Raw genomic sequence first — 19,721 nt, forward strand, 5'->3', positions numbered from 1 at the left:
GTCTGTAGTTGTAAATCTAAGATGTGCTCTCTGTCTATAGGTGATTGTGTCTTGACGTGGTGTTTCTTTCTCTCTGCTTCCAGAGTTGTCCAGTAACCCCTCCCTAGCCTCCATCCTCATCCCCGCCCACGCCCGGAATCAGCCCGGGGCCTTCACCCCTACCAACGCCTCCGCACCCTCAGGTCAGTACACCCCCCACCCCCCTGTCTTTTTCTCTCTCTCTCTCTCACCCTGTGTCTCTGTCTCTCTCTCACCCTGTGTCTCTGTCTCTCTCTCACCCTGTGTCTCTGTCTCTCTCTCACCCTGTGTCTCTGTCTCTCTCTCACCCTGTGTCTCTGTCTCTCTCTCACCCTGTGTCTCTGTCTCTCTCTCACCCTGTGTCTCTGTCGCTCTCTCACCCTGTCTCTCGTGTCTCTCTCACCCTGCCTCTCCCACTATTGCCATTCCTAAATCAACCCCTGGACACGTTTGTATATCTGACAGGCTTGGATAGGTGTAAACTAGGGTTCTTGTGGCAGGGGCTAGGGGTCAGTGGAGGATTGGGAACCTCTCTCTCTCCTCCTCTGTCCTCACCTCTCAGGACTCCTGGCTAGAGTCTCTTCTCAGTACTAACCAGGGCCCGCGTTCACAATGCGTCCCAGAGTATAGCGTCTAGAGAGCTGATTTAGGACCAGATTTCCCCGTTACAAAATAATGAATAACTTGATATGGAAAGGGTGGACCTGATCCCAGATCAGCACTGTTACTCTGAGACGCTTTGTGAATAAGGGCCCAGAGCTCCCCTCATTAAAGGCGAGTAGTGTAACGTACTGCTTCCATTTCCAGATGCCAACAGCGGAGACCGTGGCCATACCACCAACGCTGCCTCCGCCTCCAACGCCTCCACCTGAGCCCTCTTCCTGACCCGTCTGCCAGCTGCCCATGCCCCAGCTCCTGGACAACAACAGTGGCATGGCTGCACACCAACCAACTAATAAAGCAAAGCAAGAAAACTGACGCCCGACAAAGATGAACGCAAGGAAAACCGAATCGGAACTTCGTTATTCCTCTACCACCTCCACCCTCTCCTCGCCTATCGTTTTAATGTTTGTTTATTTATTTGTACAAAAAGGACAACCGTGATATGTTCTCAGAGCTGCTCTTCATCTTTCTGTGCTTTGAAGAGGAGGGGACTGAGTGCGGGTGTGTTTAGTGTAGACATAATGTATAGCTAAATAAGTATACAAAAGTACTCTTCCTTTTTTCTTATGCTAGGTATAGTCACCCACTCTCTGTGTAGGAGAGGCCTCTACATGCATCCTGCAACAGCCTTACGTTCAGACTGTGGCCCCTTGGGGCCCCTGTCGACCCCATCCCACCCATTCATACATATACATCTGAGGACCTTGATGACATTGTGACTTTTAATAGTTGACCTCGATATCTGTCTGTGTTCAATGTACACATACACAGTTGATATATTGTAGAATTGTGTCAGCTACTCTCTCTCTCCCGCTTCAGAAATCACAATTCTGCTACTGTATGCAGCACCATTTTGTGATTCTGCTCGTAAGGCAACAGTTGTCTCGCACCTCCGCATGTTTTTTGGGTTCGTCCCCGTTTTAGCTGCCAGAAACGGTGCAGAAATGAGTTTTACCCCGTTTTTCCCCTAAGGGTAATGCCGTACTGACAAAACTTTGCCAGAACAGACCTAAGAGCAAGAGATTCTGCTGGTCTTTCATGTGATTTCAATGAAGACCACGACCTCTGTTTTACTTGTCCTGCTGCTTGTCAGATAGACATTATGACTAGTAAAGCCTGGTATTGTTCTGTTTCTTGTTAGGATGGGGTGGGTTTCGGGGACTGGCTATGAAGGATGCTTGGATGAGGGCGTATGCTGTTGATTGTGCTGCATTTCATCACAATCTTTCTTTGTTACCATTCTGTGTCTGAATGTTCCCTATAATTTAGTGCACTGCTTTTGACCACAGTCCACATAGCTCTGGGCAAAAGTAGTAGGGAATAGGGTGTCATTTCAGACGCAGCCCCATGTAATTTTAAACCACTGTTGGAAGTCCTTCCTCATTCTGACTTCACCCTTTCCTGCTCTCCTTTTGCAACTGAAAGTCCTTCCATCCCATCTCTCAACACTTTGAAGACCTATACAAACAGTACACACAAATGTGTATGTATTTATGTAAGTAGATGCTCCTCACCAAACTGGCTTACGTGTGCGTGTCTTCCTGTGGTATGTATGGTATGTAAATAGGCAGACCCAAGAACTGTTAACGAGCAAAAACAAAACAAAAATGAATGATAAAGAAGAATACAAAAGAAAAAAACATTCAGGTTAAAAGTTATTGTATAGTCAAACTGTAGATCAGCTTTGTTTTTCTCCTCCAGCCATGTAGTTCAATCTCGACTGTACAGTAGGTGCCAGCTGTATCATTGTAAGAATAACCAGTAATGTATCCAACTCCTATAGGTTGGAGTGCCTTTGCTTCCACTCGTTCGCTCCTCTCTTCCCCAGGTCTCCTCCCTCTATGGTCCTACTTGGAGGCTCTGTTGTGAAATTGCCCTTATGCACAGATCTAGGATCAGCTTGGCCTCCCGAAATCCTAACCATAGTGGGAAAACACAAAACTGACTCGAGACCAGCGTACAGGGCAGCTTCACCCTATTCCTTCGTGGAGTGCTGTTGACTTCCCCTTTCCACCTCTCTGATCTTTCATGTTCCGCAAAGCCAGGCGTCACACAGACCACACTCATCACATCACCTCGTCACTGTTTCTTTTTGTACGATTGGCTATGTGTCTTTGACTTTGGGATCCCCTTTGGTGGTGGTGGGTTGGGGGAGTTGTATCATTGATTTTCTCAGACACTTTAAAAATACATGATCTTTCCAGGAAGGTTTGGGTGGGTTTTAAAATGTGTTTTTATGGTTTTATGAGCGATGCACGTACAACCCCACATGGTTCAGGGGGGGGAAGTCTTGTCGTATTCAGTATTACTTTCTCAACTATGGCAATAAACAATTTGTCTGTAGGATTTGTGTGTCCACATTCTCAACAGCACTCTGGGAGAGATGTTATGTAGCACCGATCCTTCATGTTTTTTATGACATTTTTTTAAGCATATATTTGTATGCTTGCTTGTAATATTTGCATCCGTAAATGTGTTGCTATCCAATCATTTGGCCTGTAAAACAAACAATGTGACCACTTCTTGTGACTTTAAGGATAATATATGTACAAAACACAATGTTTAAAAAATATATATATTAAAAAAAATGGAAAAAAGGACTGGGTTATATTCAGAAATTAAGAATTTACAACAGAAAAAACTAACACTACTACTTGAATGCCTCTGTGACTGAAATTTTGATTTCATTTTGAATATAAACCTTTTGTTCTGTGAAGGTATGCTTAATGTCCCCTCTCCCTGTAAATATTTCTGTCTCTGTGACTTGGTTCAGAGAAATAGTTACCTGGTACTGTAATTTGCATTAAATAAACAGTAGGTTAGCCTGGAAATGAACAAACTGTGTCATGTCTTTTGTTATGTTCTCATATGCTACCTGGGTTGTGTTTAGAACAGAGAAAACATTGAAACTGAGTTACTGGAACTTGTATAAGAACGCACATATTTGTTATTCCGTTGCAAAACATTTGCTACAGTACGTTTTCTACTGAGCACGACCCTGTTTGTTGTTAGCTCAAAGTTGGATGTGTTCCAGTAGGATTAGCCTATCCCATGGTCCTGGTGACGCGCTTGTTTTGAGCCCAAAATTAAGAAAATCTGTCAAATTGTAAGATGCAAATCTACCCCAGGTTGTGGATTAAGGTATTATAATATAGATAGTTGGACTCACTTCTACGTTCTTCATTCTAAGAAGGGGATTAACAGTAAATACATTTCAAATTAACAAAATACATTTCATTTTCAGATTTGACATATATTACCTTGTTCCCTTAATTTCCTCACCTTTCTGCAGTATTTCCACATTTGCCTGACCAATTTACATAAATGTTTTTGAATCTTCATTTAAAGAAATACAGGTGTTTATCTGGATTTGAGGAACTGCTGAACACAGTTGATTTGGATGGTTCTGGATACAATATTAAATATAACAGTACTGCCTCTTTAGTCTGTTCAATACAAAAGAGCGGTCATTTCCGTTCTTAAAAAAATGTACAAGTGACAGACTGCTGCTGATAACAATTTAATAACGTTTTTTTTTGCAGGTGTTACGCGTTCGTAAATTCATCAGTTCTGTGCTCTGGCACACTCAGACGAAAGTGCTCTGAATTGGAGTAGATAGCCAGAGTGAATTTACGAAGGCGCCCAATGTGACCTACCTGTGTTGAACTGCATTCCCTCATATTTAAACACTAGCGGCACGCCACTCTACGGGTGGTACATATTTGTGGCATCACAGTCACAAAATAAACAAAAATACAAAACGCAGTGGAATCTAAAGTAGCCTACCCCATAGACCTGAATGATGCACTTCTTTTGAGCCCAAAATTGTAGGACGCAAATTCGCCATGCACCAGTTTATGGCTTATGGTACAATAGGTCTAATGTAGATGTTTGCAACTTCAATATATATCATCAGTAAATGTCTAATATAGATTAATCGCAACCTATCAATGTATGTAACGGAGTTGAAAATGACACCAGGGTATTGCTGCTATTCAAGTCAAGGACTGTTGAGCCAAACGGAGGGTACTTCAAGCCGTCTTTCAATGCTAATTTGACTGTTACAATATTATCATATTGAGGAACATAATGTGAAGACATTTTCATTGTCCGAATGTGGCTTTAAGAGACTTCACAGTCAGAGATAGAGAGTTGATACACTTTTTGAAATAATGCTACAGGACATTCACAGGACAGTAAGTCAGACAAACCAGGATTCTGTTTTATGTGTTAGTTCGGTCTTCTCTGCTCTGCTACAACGAGGGATTCCATATTGAACTGAACCCAGATCCCCTCAAACCAATCAGATCAGTTTCCTTTTATTCCCAAAACTAGGAACTCTGTGTAGAATAGCAGTGTAGATGTGAGATATTACCTGATAAGTGTATTTTTTCAATCAATGTCTGAGCAAGTGAATCATTTGTTGTTCCCATTTCAATCAAACATTTGTAGACTACATTAGAATGACTCTGTGTCTGTGAAAAAAACTTTATGAAAAAATCTTGTCAAAAACTTTTGCTTCAAATGTTTTCTTTGTGTGTAATTATTGACTTTAATTACTTACTTACCCTCTGGTGGTTTTATCCGTGTAGGATAAATACTTCCACAGCATTATGAGTAAATATAGAAAGTATAAAGATCTACTGAGAGATATTCTTCTCTTTCCAGATAATGTGTTTAGTTTATATGTATATTATATTATATGATATTCCCGTCTGTTTCTTAGTAATAATAGAATCCTAACTGGAAAAACAATTCAAAAGTTTCTCAAAATCCAAAACTGCTGCCCAGAAAACAGAATGGCCATAGGGTAGTTCGTGCCAAAAAAAACAGGCCTCTTAAGAAATGTTATGATTTTTTGTAAAAAATTATAATTTGGCTAATGGGCAGCTGTCCCATTTAAAACACTGGCTCAAAATAGATTAGTGGACTGGCCCATTTGTCTCTGGTGGGCCAGTGTGTCAGATATGGCCAGGCCGATTTATTGGTAGTATTCAGCCCCTGCTACATTTTTAACACAACATTTCAGTATAATTTATAACAACCACTTCCAACTCATGTTCTATTTGATCAGCGAAGATGTTTGAATGTTTTGAAAATAGTTCAGCTGTTAGTGCCCGTTTATGTGAATGTATCATGCGTGTTCTTCAACTGTCATTCATTTTGGCAGCTTGTAATTCAGACATTTTTACTAATGGAATAACGCGCAATCTGGCGCACCCCAAGAAAAGCTTGATGGGCCTCTACACTAAGTGGAACATGGAGAAGTACAACAATGTGATGATCAAGAACGTTGTCAAACTGTGTCAGATCCAGGCCCATCATGCTGTCCTGGAGGTAACAGCTTATGTGATATACTTATTTCAGACAGAAGATGTGGTTACCTGTAAAAATACAAAGCAATGTTTACATGACCCCCTTTCAAACCCTTATGTATCACTTTCTTGCAGGTACTGAATACCCATTTTATACGTATCAGTCGGTAACTGCAAAATTGGGAGGGGTGGGGGGCTGTTGTTAAACCATGGGGCTGTTTGCAATTCAAATTTGGGACATGTTAAATAATGGAAGGGTTAATGAATTTACCTGCAAAAAAGTTGAGGACCATTCACCCAGACCCGATACCTGTATTTTGGTTACAGGGTTTGTGAAAATGCAGGTTTCATGGCTCGGCCTCAAGGTGGGATTTAATATACCTTGTTTTATGACACCACATCCCTTTCAGATACACAAAAAGCAGGTAGAAAGAAGATGGGATTTCTGTCTGTGTATGAAAGACACACACAGACAGACACACTTAGATTTTAGTCATTTAGCATACATTTGTATCCAGAGAAACTTACAGTAGTGAGTGCATACATTTTCATACTGATCCCCCATGGGAATCGAACCCACAACCCTGGCGTTGCAAGCACCATGCTCTTCCAACTGACCGCACGCACACACACACACACACCAATTGATCCAGTGCCATCAAATCTACTCTGTCCTCCAGGTTGGCTTTGGTCCAGGCCTGGGGCTCCAGGAGGCTTTGAAGTACCTGACGGACCCCAGGGGCAAGCTGTTCGGCCTGGACATCTCAGAGTACATGCACAAGGTGTCCCGGGAGCGTCTAGGCCCTCAGCTGGTCTCTGGGAGGGTCCACCTGCTCCAGGGCAGGGTGGAGTGTATTCCCCTCCCGGACCACTGCATTGATGGAGTCTTCCACTCCAACTGCCACCTCTACTGGCCGGACATGGCCACCGCCACCGCCGAACTGCTCCGTATCATGAGGCCAGGTTAGTGTAAGCGCGGCACACTAGCGCGCATTTATCACAGGCACACACAAGCTGCAATTCCTTATTGAAAACAGTAGAGGGCAGTAGAGTAGCCTATACTGAAGAGTATTTCAGTGCACAGCACATAACCTGTTGGTGTTGTCTCTCTGTATGACGGTTAATACAACCATTGAAATAGAAGAATCATTCTAATTCTGTGAATACAACCTCCTCCATTTCTTCCACCCCGGTAGGAGGGAAGATGTTGTCCACGTGTGACCTGGGCTTCCTGCGTCATGGGGTGGAGCATGGCTTCTTCAAGGGCAAGACAGTGGAGCCTGAGCCCTACCTGCAGGCCCTGAGGTCTTTTGGCTTCCTGAGAGTCAGCATGAAGGACCTGATGGACGAGGGTAAGAGTTTCCAGGTCATCTACACCACTTCTCCACCTCCCTCCACCACCGAGACTCAGACCAGTTAGGGACACTTTGTGTGCACACTCCGGATGTGTTTGATGGATATAACAGCATGTTGTGTGTCATAAAAACAAATGTTGCTTCCAAAAGAGTACATCTGTTCATACTCAAGGTTTTATATTGAGCACTTGTATGTTACTGTGATGATTGGTTGTCAGAAATAATTTATGAATAAAAGTATTTACCTGTCATTCACTTTGCATGGGAGGGTTATTCACAGTACAAGCCTTAACTAGTAAGGTTTTTTGGTGACCACAGAGCGCACAGTCACCTAGTGTTAAATAGCAGGTTTACATGTTGAGGATTTTGTTATAGGTGACAAATGCACGTATGTTCAACAATTCATTTGATTATAATTTTCACTTATTTGCATATGACAGATTTCTGTCTATAAAAAGCAATCAATCAATCATTCAAACAGGGTCTCACAGTCCCATCTCCAAATAGAATACATTTGAAGGAAACAAAAATATCAAGACATTAGAATATGTGGGTGAGCTATCTGATCTGCAGTATCTGAAGTCAAAACAAGACCTTGGTTTTTAAATGCAATGGTTGTACTGCTTTTTCTGACCTTCAGCAGAGCGTTTGGCACCACTCAGTGGGCCGTAGGGAACTCTGCGAGGGAGGTGGTGTTCAGGTATGTGGATCACGTGGCCGAGCCAACAGAGATGTCCTTTAGCCATGCTTGCTTCAATGCAGGTCGACTTGGGGTTCGATTCAATCCACATTGCTGAAGTTCAGCACTATAGCGCGATTGAAATGTAAAGGTAATTTCCGATTGAGCCGACATATGTAGTGTTCACCGTGAATGCAGTCTCTGCTAACGTGAAAACCTTGCCTTTCCATTTGTATTGTGCTGTAGCACAGCTCTTCAGCACTACAGATTTAATTGAGCCCTTGGTGTTGGCGAAGATCTCATTATGGAGGTACTCACTCTGTACTCCCAGGTTAACCTTAAGATGCGTTAGAGGCATCTGATGTGGACGGATTCCAGGATGATGTTGTGCTACCTATATTGGGTCCAGGTCTCTGAGCCATAAAGCAGACTGGAGACACAAACAGAATTGTATACTGCCACCTCGGTGTGGGTATTATCGATTTTCCAAGACCTTGGCCCGAGGCATCTGAAGGAAGCGAAGTCTCTAATGACCCGAGTATGAACTTCTGATATCAAATAGAACAGGAATGTATCCTCTCTCCGGGGTCTAGATGTGTGGAAGGATGCCAATAGGGTTTCTTAGAGACTGAGAGGAGGTAGTGTATAAACACATATCAAAATAGCTAGATAAAAGTTAAAAAGAAAGTAGGAAAGACTAAGAGTGGTCAAGTCTGGTCCTTGGTTGTTTACCAGAGTTTTGTTCTGTATTCAGGGCACATATAGTTAGTGGCTGTGCCCTGATAGGCTCCCTGCTAAGTTAGCCACGGGCAGTGTCACCTCTGGGTGGTGTCAGTGTTGCTGGGGAGCAGAGCAGGAGCTGCTGCTGCTACAGTTGCTGCTGATGCTACTGCTTCTGCTGCAGCTGGGTTCAGTAAAGTGAACAGAGCTAGCATATCCAACACCGATGGAGTTGCTGCTCCATGATCAGCCACAGCTGGACAGAAGCCCCAGGGAGGAGTTGGGCTCTGGCAGGGGCATGTGAGAGAGGACTGTCCCCTGGGTGGTGAGCAGTGGTGTTGGCCTCAGAGTCTGTGGGCACCAGGTGGGATTTGGGCACCAGGTGATAGCATGACACCAGGTAGGACTTGCTGGACATTCTGTGTGAGCCTGGGGTAAAAAGCCGCTGAAGATCCATGCATAAATAGTATTTTCTGATTAGCTCAGACAGTTCATCTAGACATAGTTCTAACATTAAAATGGCTGCCTAGCGCTACTGTGCCACAGAGGATAATGTTTAACAATGGTCTAAGTAAACAATATAATTAATAGGCATTGGAATGTACGTGTGTGAATTGTTGTGTATGTTTTCCAAACCCATCCCACTTGTCACCAACGTCAGTTCAACATTAGTTTTGATTTACATTTGGTTGAGTTGTCAACTAACGTGAATTCCACAAGAAATGTCACCATGTCATTGGATTTAGGTTAAAAGTTGGGTGAAAAAAAAGACGAAATTCCCTTTTTGCAAATTCAATCAGTTTTCCACGTTGATTCAACGTCATCACATTGAATTTCTTTGTTGAAATGACAAGGAAACGACATTGATTCAACCAGTTTTTGCCAAGCGGGATTGTCTATCTACAGTACAATAAACTCCATTAATGGTCAAACTGAATATTTATATTAGTTATTGGATGTACCTGCGGTGGAGGGAGGACTGCCATTTCTCTCTCCCTCTCCTTCAACACATCCATAGCAGCACAGGCTTCATTCTAGACATTATATTGCAACTTTAAAAAGGTCCAATGCAGCCACTTTTATCTGAATATCACTTCTGGGTAACAATTAAGTACCTAACTGTGATTGTTTTCAATTAAAATTGTGAAAAATAAACAAAAATAGTTTCTTAGCAAAGGGCAATTTCTCAAGCAAGAATTTTGCTAGGAGTGTCAGAGTGGAAAAATGACAATTTGCAGTTATTGGCTGCAGTGGCAATTTTAGCATGGTGGGGCGAACACCTTTTTTTTGGGGGGGGGGGGGGTTACATGCCAGCAAAGCCACTACAACACTGAACAATACATTAATTTCAGTAGAACGGTGACAAACGGTACCCACAAACTGTTAGGGCCTAAATAAAGCTGTCCCAACAGCAGTCCCAACACCTTACCACTGCTACACCTGGCTCCACTATAAACGGAACTTTGTCTGACAGCAAAACAGTTAATTCAGCCTCATTTACTGCCTTTTACAAAAACATAGCTGATATGGCTGACTTGCTTAAACAAATGTAGTTTCTACTGACAATTGAGATGTACAAACTATGGCATAAGGGAACGACAAGCGGATAAGAGGCTATCCGTAATTTGGATTAAGACATTAATGAGCTAGGATGGACGTAGTCAATATAACTTTTTGTTAGGCACTTTTGAAATGTACAGCGACAGAATTCAAAACATGGGTCGCTTGTACAGTGTTCTCCCTGTACACCAAGTCAGAACCGTAGGATAAATAAAGGGGGCATATAAGCAGACAATGAAAGCTCTTACAATATTCAATGATTTAATTTCTTTAAAAACAGGTTATAGGTTACATGTGCACCACAAAGTCAGAACAGTAGGTGAAATTAAGAGGGGAAAATAGACCAAATTATTAGGGTGAGGCACATGGGCTACTAACAACTTCAGACACAACATACACTTAGTATTACTTTCTTAGCAATATACATATCTCCCTGGCATATTACATCATTTATGCAGCAGCACACAATACATTTTTTGGACTCACCTTGTTGTGCTGTGCTCACTTGAACAGGAAGGTGGCGCCGTGGTCCTTCGTGGGCAAATTTTGTCATTAACTTTGTCATCAAAGTGTAGCATTCTCTGGACTTATGGTGCATTCAAGACAACTGGGAACTCGGGAAAAAAACTATCTCAAATCATGATGAAGTCAGTGATCTTCAGGTTGTAGCTCTAGAAAGAGGCCCGAGTTCCCAACTTACAATTCGGAGTTGGATGACCTTTCAAAAAGTATTTTCCCAGTTGGAGCTCGTTTTTTCCTGAGTTCCCAGTTGTCTTGAACTCACTGAAGTCAGATTTCCAAGTTCTGAGTTAACAGTCGTTTTGAGCATGGCAGAAATCATGCTGGATTGACAGCATTGCCAATGTTGAATGTCTATCATTTTAAGCTTTGAAAAGATTACCTTAAACCGAGAATTGGGACCACACACCCACTCCACTGAATAGCAGGCTAGTGATTGCTTTGCAATGCTTGCAGTTAGCTACTGATTTCTTCCAAACCACTCATTGTTGAATTTCCAACTTTTTTCAACTTGTTGTGTAATGTTTATGTCTAATGGCCGATGAGCACCGATACATTTTATCATAATTTCTCTTCATACAAGGATTAAAAAGGATTTGTCAGTATATTGTCGACTTGATTCATGATGATGACAGGTAGCTAAGATTTTGAAAGTATGCCGTTGACATGATCAGTCCAATCAAAGCTACTGTAGATTTGACGTCATTTTATCTTCGGCCAATGACCTTGAGCCTTCTTGGATGGGCACCTCTAACATGGCAGCACCAAAGGGGCATACATTTTCAAGCTCTACCCATAGATTTGGCAGCGACGTAGTGTCCCCATGAGTGACAGAACACTGAGCCAATCACGGCGCAACTAGAGAACATTACCAACCCCTACGCTCCGTATTTTCCGCTGGCTGCCCCACCACCACAGAAAGCACTGAGCTAGGCTGATACACCTGCATTTTTGAGCTGCCTTAAGAAAGCAATAACTCAGTTATTAGCTTTAATAACTCAGTTTAATTTTTTTAAAACATTTTTACAAACTGATATGTGACACGTATTAATGTGAAAATATTATGCAACAGAGGCAACCCCACCAAAAAAATATGACTTGACTTTTTTTGCAAAAAATGTGAGAGCCCCACCTGCCCTGAATGATGGGTCGCCACTGATTGGTAGAGGGGTTTGGAACGCTATTTTCAAACAGCCCTTACACTAAAAGGGCATTATCATAATTGAATGTGTTTGAGGGAGACTGCCAGCCTTGCTTACATATTTTTTGTCCATTTCCTCCATGCTTCATTTCCAGACCTTGACCACATCTAGTTATTTTGGAGAAGTCGGCCTCATTCTCTTGCTGCATTTAAAAACTTTTGCACAAGCAGATATGCAACCGTAATTTAATGATATCACAATAGTATTTTCAGTCAAGGAAACTTAGAAGTAGGTCCTTTGCACCCATCACAGTTAAGCTCATAACTTCTGAAAACTTCTTACTAAGAGTGGCAAATGTGCTCTGGAGAGCAGCTGGCAGACAGGATTGGGCCAGCCAGAGATGGCACCGGGAGGTAACCACCTACGCCACGGCCCGTCTGTTGGCGCGTGCCACATCCCTCCAGAACAGGGAAAGCCGGTGAGACACCTTCATCGCTTCCAGAAAGAGCTCCTCTTCGCCCTCCCGCAGCCAGGGCAACAGAGTCTGCAGGTAGTCCTGCAGCAGCATGGCCGCGTTAGTAAGGCGGCCAAGAGAGCAGAGGGACCCATATGTGGTTTTCAAGTCCAGATCAAAGACTCTGGAGGGTCCCGGCTTCAGTCGCCGGTTCCGCCCTATAATCTCCCGGTCCGGGAGTTCCAGGGCAGCTATCATGGTGTCCATGGTCGGGTACTCCCAGAGGACGAGTGACTCTGTCCCCGCAACATAACGCCATGGTCCAGTCTCTGCTGTGAGTCGGAAGCGCCCCCTGACAGAGGCCCAGCTCTCCTGCAAGGCCTCGCGGAACTCAGCAGAGATGGGGACAGATGGAGAGTCATCACTGTCCACCAGTTTGATATCTAGTGCAGAGGCTACCTGAGTGAGTAGGCTCCTCTCGAGCCGCTGGGGGAGAAGAAGCCTGTCAGCCTGGTAGCCCAGCTCACGGTGGTGAACAGTGTCAGCATCGTCCCCCAGCAACAGCCTATCACTGGCCAACAGGGAACAGCTGTCATCACCATTGAAGCTATCAACCTCCTGACGCAGGGCATGCGCCCTCCGCTCAAGGTGGTCCAAGCTGTCCGACTCCTGCCCCCGTCCAGGACTGGTAGCAGATGGGCTCTGCCTGCAGTGGCTCCGGCCACACTTCCTGGGAGGGGTACTGGGCCCAGTAGAGGGACAAACAACTCGCTGGTGCACCACTCCTAAAGGAGGGAGGGAGCCCTCAGCCTGACCGACCCACTCACGCTTGGCCTCCAATCACGCCAGGCGCAGGCATTTTGAGAACACCACACAAAACCGGCATTCAGTAGGGCACTCCAGCGCCCTCTCCACGTGGCTCAAACCCAGGCAGTGCCTACACATGGTATGCAGATCCCCAGGGGGATGACACCATCACACCTGTCACAAAGGGAAGCCATATATCAGCAATGCCAACAAGGCCACGGAGCAGGGGTCCAACACTTATGTCATGACTCGCTTGGAGGAATAGGAATCCGGTGAGGGTTAAATTACCCAGTACCTCTGCAAAAAACAGGGAAGGCCAGTGTGGGAAAAGCAGGCAGCCAAAAAAAAAACAGCAACCAGGTAATGGATTTGATTTTTGTTTTTTTGCCAACTGCAATATTACCTAGCCGGATTAATATCCAAGCAGTAAAAACACCCCTATATGATGGAGTAACTCCATTAAGGAACTCCAAAGTTAATTTCTCAACATAGTGGAAAGCCCACCATGATACTCTTACACTCTGCAGGGGAAAGAACAAGAAAAAAAAACCTGCAGGGTAATTAGCAGAGAAGCATGATAAAGCAATTCACAACACATACATAGTACAAGCCAGTCGGAAAGTTGTGTAAGGTAAATTACGGTTTGTGGCAGCAAGAGCCACAATACTAAAGGACGCACACGGAGTCGTAACGTAACGCTAACGAAACAAGTACGACAAACCACGGGTGTAGATACAGATAAACCGCACGCAGCAAGTGGAGCACTCAAGAGGGGCTGGCCATGCGGCTAGCTGCTCCAGGCGGCAAACAGCTAGTGAGTATGCAAGATATTACACTTACACGGAACCCAAACCGGCTGCGCGTGCGCCATCGTGCATAAATGTATTTTGTCCCCCTACACCAAACGCGATCACGATACGCAGGTTAAAATATCAAAACAAACTCTGAACCAATGACATTAATTTGGGGACAGGTTGAAAAGCATTAAACATGTATGGCAATTTAGCTAGTTAGCTTGCACTTGCTAGCTAATTTGTCCTATTTAGCTAGCTTGCTGTTGCTAGCTAATTTGTCCTGGGATATAAACATTGAGTTGTTATTTTACCTGAAATGCACAAGGTCCTCTACTCCGACAATTAATCCACACATAAAACGGTCAACCGAATCGTTTCTAGTCATCTCTTCTCCTTCAAGGCTTTTTCATCTTTGAACTTACATGGTGATTGGCATCTACACTTTCATAGTATTACCACCACAACCGACAAAACAGTTCGTCTTTCAATCACCCACGTGGTTATAACCAATGAGGAGATGGCACGTGGGTACTTGCTTCTATAAACCAATGAGGAGATGGGAGAGGCAGGACTTGCAGCGCGATCTGCGTCATAAATAGGAATGACTTCTATTTTAGCCCTTGGCAACGCAGACGCACGCAGTGTGGATGCAACAATTGAATAACATAGATTTCTAAAATTATTTTGCAACGCGAGCGGTGTGGTCAGCCTATTACCAGTGACTTACCAAGCGAACTTCAGAAAGTTTGTACCTCAAACCATACGGACGTCCGTAGAACGTGGGTCGCGGCCAGGGGGTCTATATATATAGGGCGGACCCCAGCCGTCACCTTGGATGTATCCCTCCGCCGTGGATATTGGAGTGATCCAATATAGTGAAACATAACATAATTCAGTGGGTTAACATTAGCACTTGTTTGCTATATAAACTACTTGGCTACCTGATCAACATCGAAAATGGCTAGCCAAGCTAACTCAACCACACGATTTAAGATATAATTAGGTTAACTTGGCTCGCTAGTCAACATTATTGAGAGAGAGCTAGCTAGCCACAATAGAGCCGAATTTAATGTAATCTAGTTGGGTAGTTTAGCTAGCTACTGTTAGCATATAGCTAGCTACAATTTGCTCATTAGTTGGCTAGCTATCTAGCAATGACAACGAATTACAATGCTGAACCAACCAACCAAAATAATTAAGACATTTTTGCAACGCGATCACAACATCCAACATCTTATCTGCCATTCCATCCCTTGGACTACGCTAGCTAGTTATTTCACATAAGCTTCCACTCAACCTTCCATAGCAGTCTGGCAGTCTGCCCTGTAGCTACACATTGTACCCCCTTCCTCCACACCAGTCTCCCCAAAAAGTTTGTGCTGAAGTTTCCCCTAACAGTCTGGTTCTCGTTGCATGAGCAGTTCGATTCTTACAATAATGACTCTATTGCGGCTTTGCCTTAACAGTTGTTAGTTGAATATTACATGTTACAGTCAAGGTATAGACACGTATAATGCCTCATACAATGTTTGCTGTACCGTGCCTTGTAGCCTACTACTGAATATGGTGCAAATGTATGCTCAGATATGTCACCTTCATGTGAATCAGCACGATGATTTTCGGCACGTGCAGTGTTGCCAGGTCAAGCAAAAACGTACAGCCCAATGACCACTCAAAACCTTCTCACATTTAATTAATAGGTGTATCAGTAATGACAATCTAAATACTTATTGTCAAATTGCTTCTCTGCATTTCTCCCTTTGTTATTGGTTCATCACACCAAATTATTTAATCTGAAGTGATTGATTAATGAATGGTTAAGAGGTATGTTTTTTTTCAGAAAACCTTCTTGTGAAATGGTGTTAACACATTGTTAATCATTGTGAAATGTAGGAGAAAATTAATGACATCATGGGGATTTTCCAGTATCTAGACTTCTCCCAGAAGTAGTGAACAGAATCAACATAAGGTTAATTAATAGACATGTGCAAGCAGAATAAAGGCTGAGCTCAGGTGAATGAACAGAGCTGGACCAACATAGAGTTAAACATTGGACATGTAAAAACAGAATGTAAGCAGAATCCATGGGAGTGTACAGGCTGGGTCAACATGGAGCTAATCACTAGACATGTAAAAACAGTTGGTAAGCAGAAAATGTGTACCTTAACTAATTAATATAGGCACCACAAGCCATGTATCTGTAATAAGAATATATGTTTGTACTAATCAAGTATTATTAGAAAAGCTCTTATATTAGGAACATATATATGCAATAAATGTATTATTTTTTGTATTAATACTATGGCGCCGCCACCAATATAATCTAAACTGAGCAGATGTGGCCGTTAACAAGCAAGAATTGAGACAGAAAGATAATGGGGGCGAGAGGCCAAGGGGTGTTAATAATCTACATAGGTGGGAGTGACCATGTGTGTTATCTGAAGGTGGAAACCTATAAAGCCTGCGGTCTGTACCAAGAGAGTTCCGTTGTTCCATGGAATTGCTCGGCTTCTGTTACTTTTGTAATAAAGTATATTTTGAATTTACAAGTTCCGGTATCCGATAAATATTTGATTCGATATTTCCACGACAGCAACAACGTCGCCTATGGGCACAAACCCATCGTCGCTGGACCAGACAGGACTGGCAAAAAGACTGGCAAAAAGTGCTTTACACTGACGAGTCGCGGTTTTGTCTCACCACGGGTGATGGTCGGATTCGCATTTATCATTGAAGGAATGAGTGTTACACCGTGGCCTGTACTCTGGAGCGGGATCGATTTGGAGGTTGAGGGTCCGTCATGGTCTGGGGCGGTGTGTCACAGCATCAACAGATTGAGCTTGTTGTCATTGCAGGCAATGTCAACGCTGTGCGTTACAGGGAAGACATCCTCCTCCCTCATGTGGTACCCTTCCTGCAGGCTCACCCTGACATAACCCTCCAGCATGACAATGCGACCAGCCATACTGCTCGTTCTGTGCGTGATTTCCTGCAAGACAGGAATGTCAGTGTTCTGCCATGGCCAGCGAAGAGCCCAGATCTCAATCCCATTGATCACGTCTGGGACTTGTTGGATCGGAGGGTGAGGGCTAGGACCATTCCCCCCAGAAATGTCTGGGAACTTGCAGGTGCCATGATGGAAGAGTGGGGTAACATTTCACAGCAAGAACTGGCAAATCTCGTGCAGTCCATGAGGAGGAGATGCACTGCAGTACTTAATGCAGCTGGTGTTACTTTTGATTTTTTGTTCAGGGACACATTATTCCATTTCTGTTAGTCACATGTCTGTGGAACTTGTTCAGTTTATGTCTCAGTTGTTGAATCTTATGTTCATACAAATATTTACACATGTTAAGTTTGCTGAAAATAAAAACAGTTGACAGTGACAGGACGTTTCTTTTTTTGCTGAGTTTATATACTAGGCAGTGTCAGAGGAAGGCCCAAAAAATTGTCAAAGACTCCTGTCTCCCAAGTCATGGACTGTTCTCTCTGCTACCGCACGGCAAGCGGTACTGGAGCGCCAAGTCTAGGTCCAAAAGGCTCCTTAACACCTTCTACCTCCAAACCATAAGACTACTGAACAATAAATCAAATGGCCACCTGGACTATTTACATTTGTATTACACTGCTGCTGCTCGCTGTTTAATAGCCTTGTTATTGTTATTTTATTTTTTATTTTTATTTTATTTTTTACTTTAGTTTATTTAGTAAATATTTTCTTAACTCTATTTCTTGAACTGCATTGTTGGTTAAGGGCTTGTAAGTAAGCATTTCACGGTAAGGTCTACACCTGTTGTATTCGGTGCAAGTGACAAATAACATTTGATTTGATTTTGATTTGAAAAAGCTCTGGGCTCTTCTGAAGGAGGCCAGACTCCTGAGCTATGAGAGAAAATCCACAGAGCCGGATGTGAGCAGGTTATACAATGTGTATACATGAACATGTTAAGTGTTTTGCTAGCTATGAAGTAGAGCTTTAACGTGTAGACATCGGTGAGGTTACTCAGACCTATAATGCTCCAAAGTTGTAATGCTGTCATAATCAGCCTGGTATGATCACCCATTTCTCTTTTGACTGACTAGGCCATCATACAGGAGATTCATCAAAATAAAGAACTTGACTGACTAGGCCATCATACAGGAGATTCATCATACAGGAGATTCATCAAAATAAAGAACTTGGGGTGTGGAGCCAGAGACAACATTGGGGTTAAACTGTAGAATTCAGTTCCTATATTTTAATATAAAAATGTATTTTTTCAAACAAAACTACTCTACATTTTATCTCTAGGACCCTCAGGATGACAAATCAGAGCAAGATTACTGAATGTAAGTACATTATTTACCTTCAGAGGTGAATGTATCAAACCAGTTGCCGTGATAAAAGTGTTTTGTTGTTGTGCACTATCCTCAAACAATAGCATGGTATTTTTTGTTGTAATAGCTACTGTAAATTGGACACTGCAGTTATATTAACACATTCTTTGCTCGCTTCAAGGCAAAAACCACCCTCTGCAACTGGATCCTGGAATTCCTGACAGGCAAACCACAGGCTGTGAGGATTGGCAACAACACCTCCTCCACACTGACTCTTAACACAGGTGCCCCCCAGGGGTGTGTCCTCCGCCCTCTGCTGTACTCCCTGTTCACCCACGACTGCATGGCATTGCACGGCACCAACTCCATCATCAAGTTTTCTGACCACACAACGGTTATAGCCCTGATAACCAACAATGATGAATCAGCCTATAGGGAGGAGATAAGTGAACTGGCATTGTGGTGCCAGGACAATAACCTCTCCCTCAACATCAGCAAAATAAAGGAGTTGATTGTTGACTTCAGGAAGCAGAGGGAACATGCCCTGATCCACATCAATGGGACTGCAGTAGAAAGATGCAGTTTTAAGTTCCTCTGCGTCCACATCACAGAGGACTTAACATGGACCATCAACATTACCACTCTTGTCAAGAGGGCGCAACAGTCTACTTCCTATGTTTGCTGAAGAAATTCAGCATGCCACCCCAGGTCCACTCTAAATGCTATCGCTGCACCATTGAGAATGTCTGACCACGACTGCAAGGCCCTCCAGCGGGTGGTCAAGACGGCCCAGTACATCACTGAGACTGTACTCCCAGTCATCCAGGAGATACTGTATATTCTGTATATTGAGGAAGTCCAGCAGTATCATCAAGGACCCCACACATGAGATGTTCACTCCCTTACCATCGGGCAGACGGTATCGGAACATGAGGTCTGATACCAAAAGGCTTAGAGAAAGTTTCTATCTACAAACCATCAACCTGCTTAACACTTGAACTGGACTGACCACCTGCACTGACTCTCCGCACCTTAGCACACACACACACACACACACACACACACACACACACACACACACACACACACACACACACACACACACACACACACACCAGGGGCAAAAATCTGATATCAACTTTGGAGGGGACAATTACATTACATTTTCTCAAGAGCAATTCCTGAGGGGGACACCAAAAGTAGTGCTGTAACACATAGCCTACATTGTAATATGGTAAATGTATATTGAGGAACCAAAGAAATAAGGTGTTTGCCGTACTCCTAACTACCGGTACCCAAAACTACACAACTAATCACAACAGCAATACCATTGCCTTTAACAAATCTTAGTTCAGTCACCAGTTTAAGTTGAGAGTGG

At 43.4% G+C, this 19,721-nt stretch overlaps 1 protein-coding gene across 4 annotated transcripts in view; it reads left to right on the forward strand.

Moving 5' to 3' along the window:
- The window catches only part of LOC115195960 (glycogen synthase kinase-3 beta), a 47,605-nt gene extending 44,085 nt beyond the window's left edge, over window positions 1-3,520 (forward strand). For all 4 annotated transcript variants that reach the window (XM_029756338.1, XM_029756340.1, XM_029756339.1 and 1 more), the window contains exons 10-11: window positions 84-182; window positions 826-3,520. In XM_029756338.1, the coding sequence (XP_029612198.1) occupies window positions 84-182; window positions 826-890 (164 nt within the window). In that variant the 3' untranslated portion in view covers window positions 891-3,520. The remainder of the gene's footprint in view (window positions 1-83; window positions 183-825) is intronic.
- The last annotated feature ends 16,201 nt before the right edge of the window (window positions 3,521-19,721 follow it).

The sequence above is a fragment of the Salmo trutta genome, chromosome 6 (assembly GCF_901001165.1).
Source record: "Salmo trutta chromosome 6, fSalTru1.1, whole genome shotgun sequence".
Classification (NCBI taxonomy): domain Eukaryota; kingdom Metazoa; phylum Chordata; class Actinopteri; order Salmoniformes; family Salmonidae; genus Salmo; species Salmo trutta.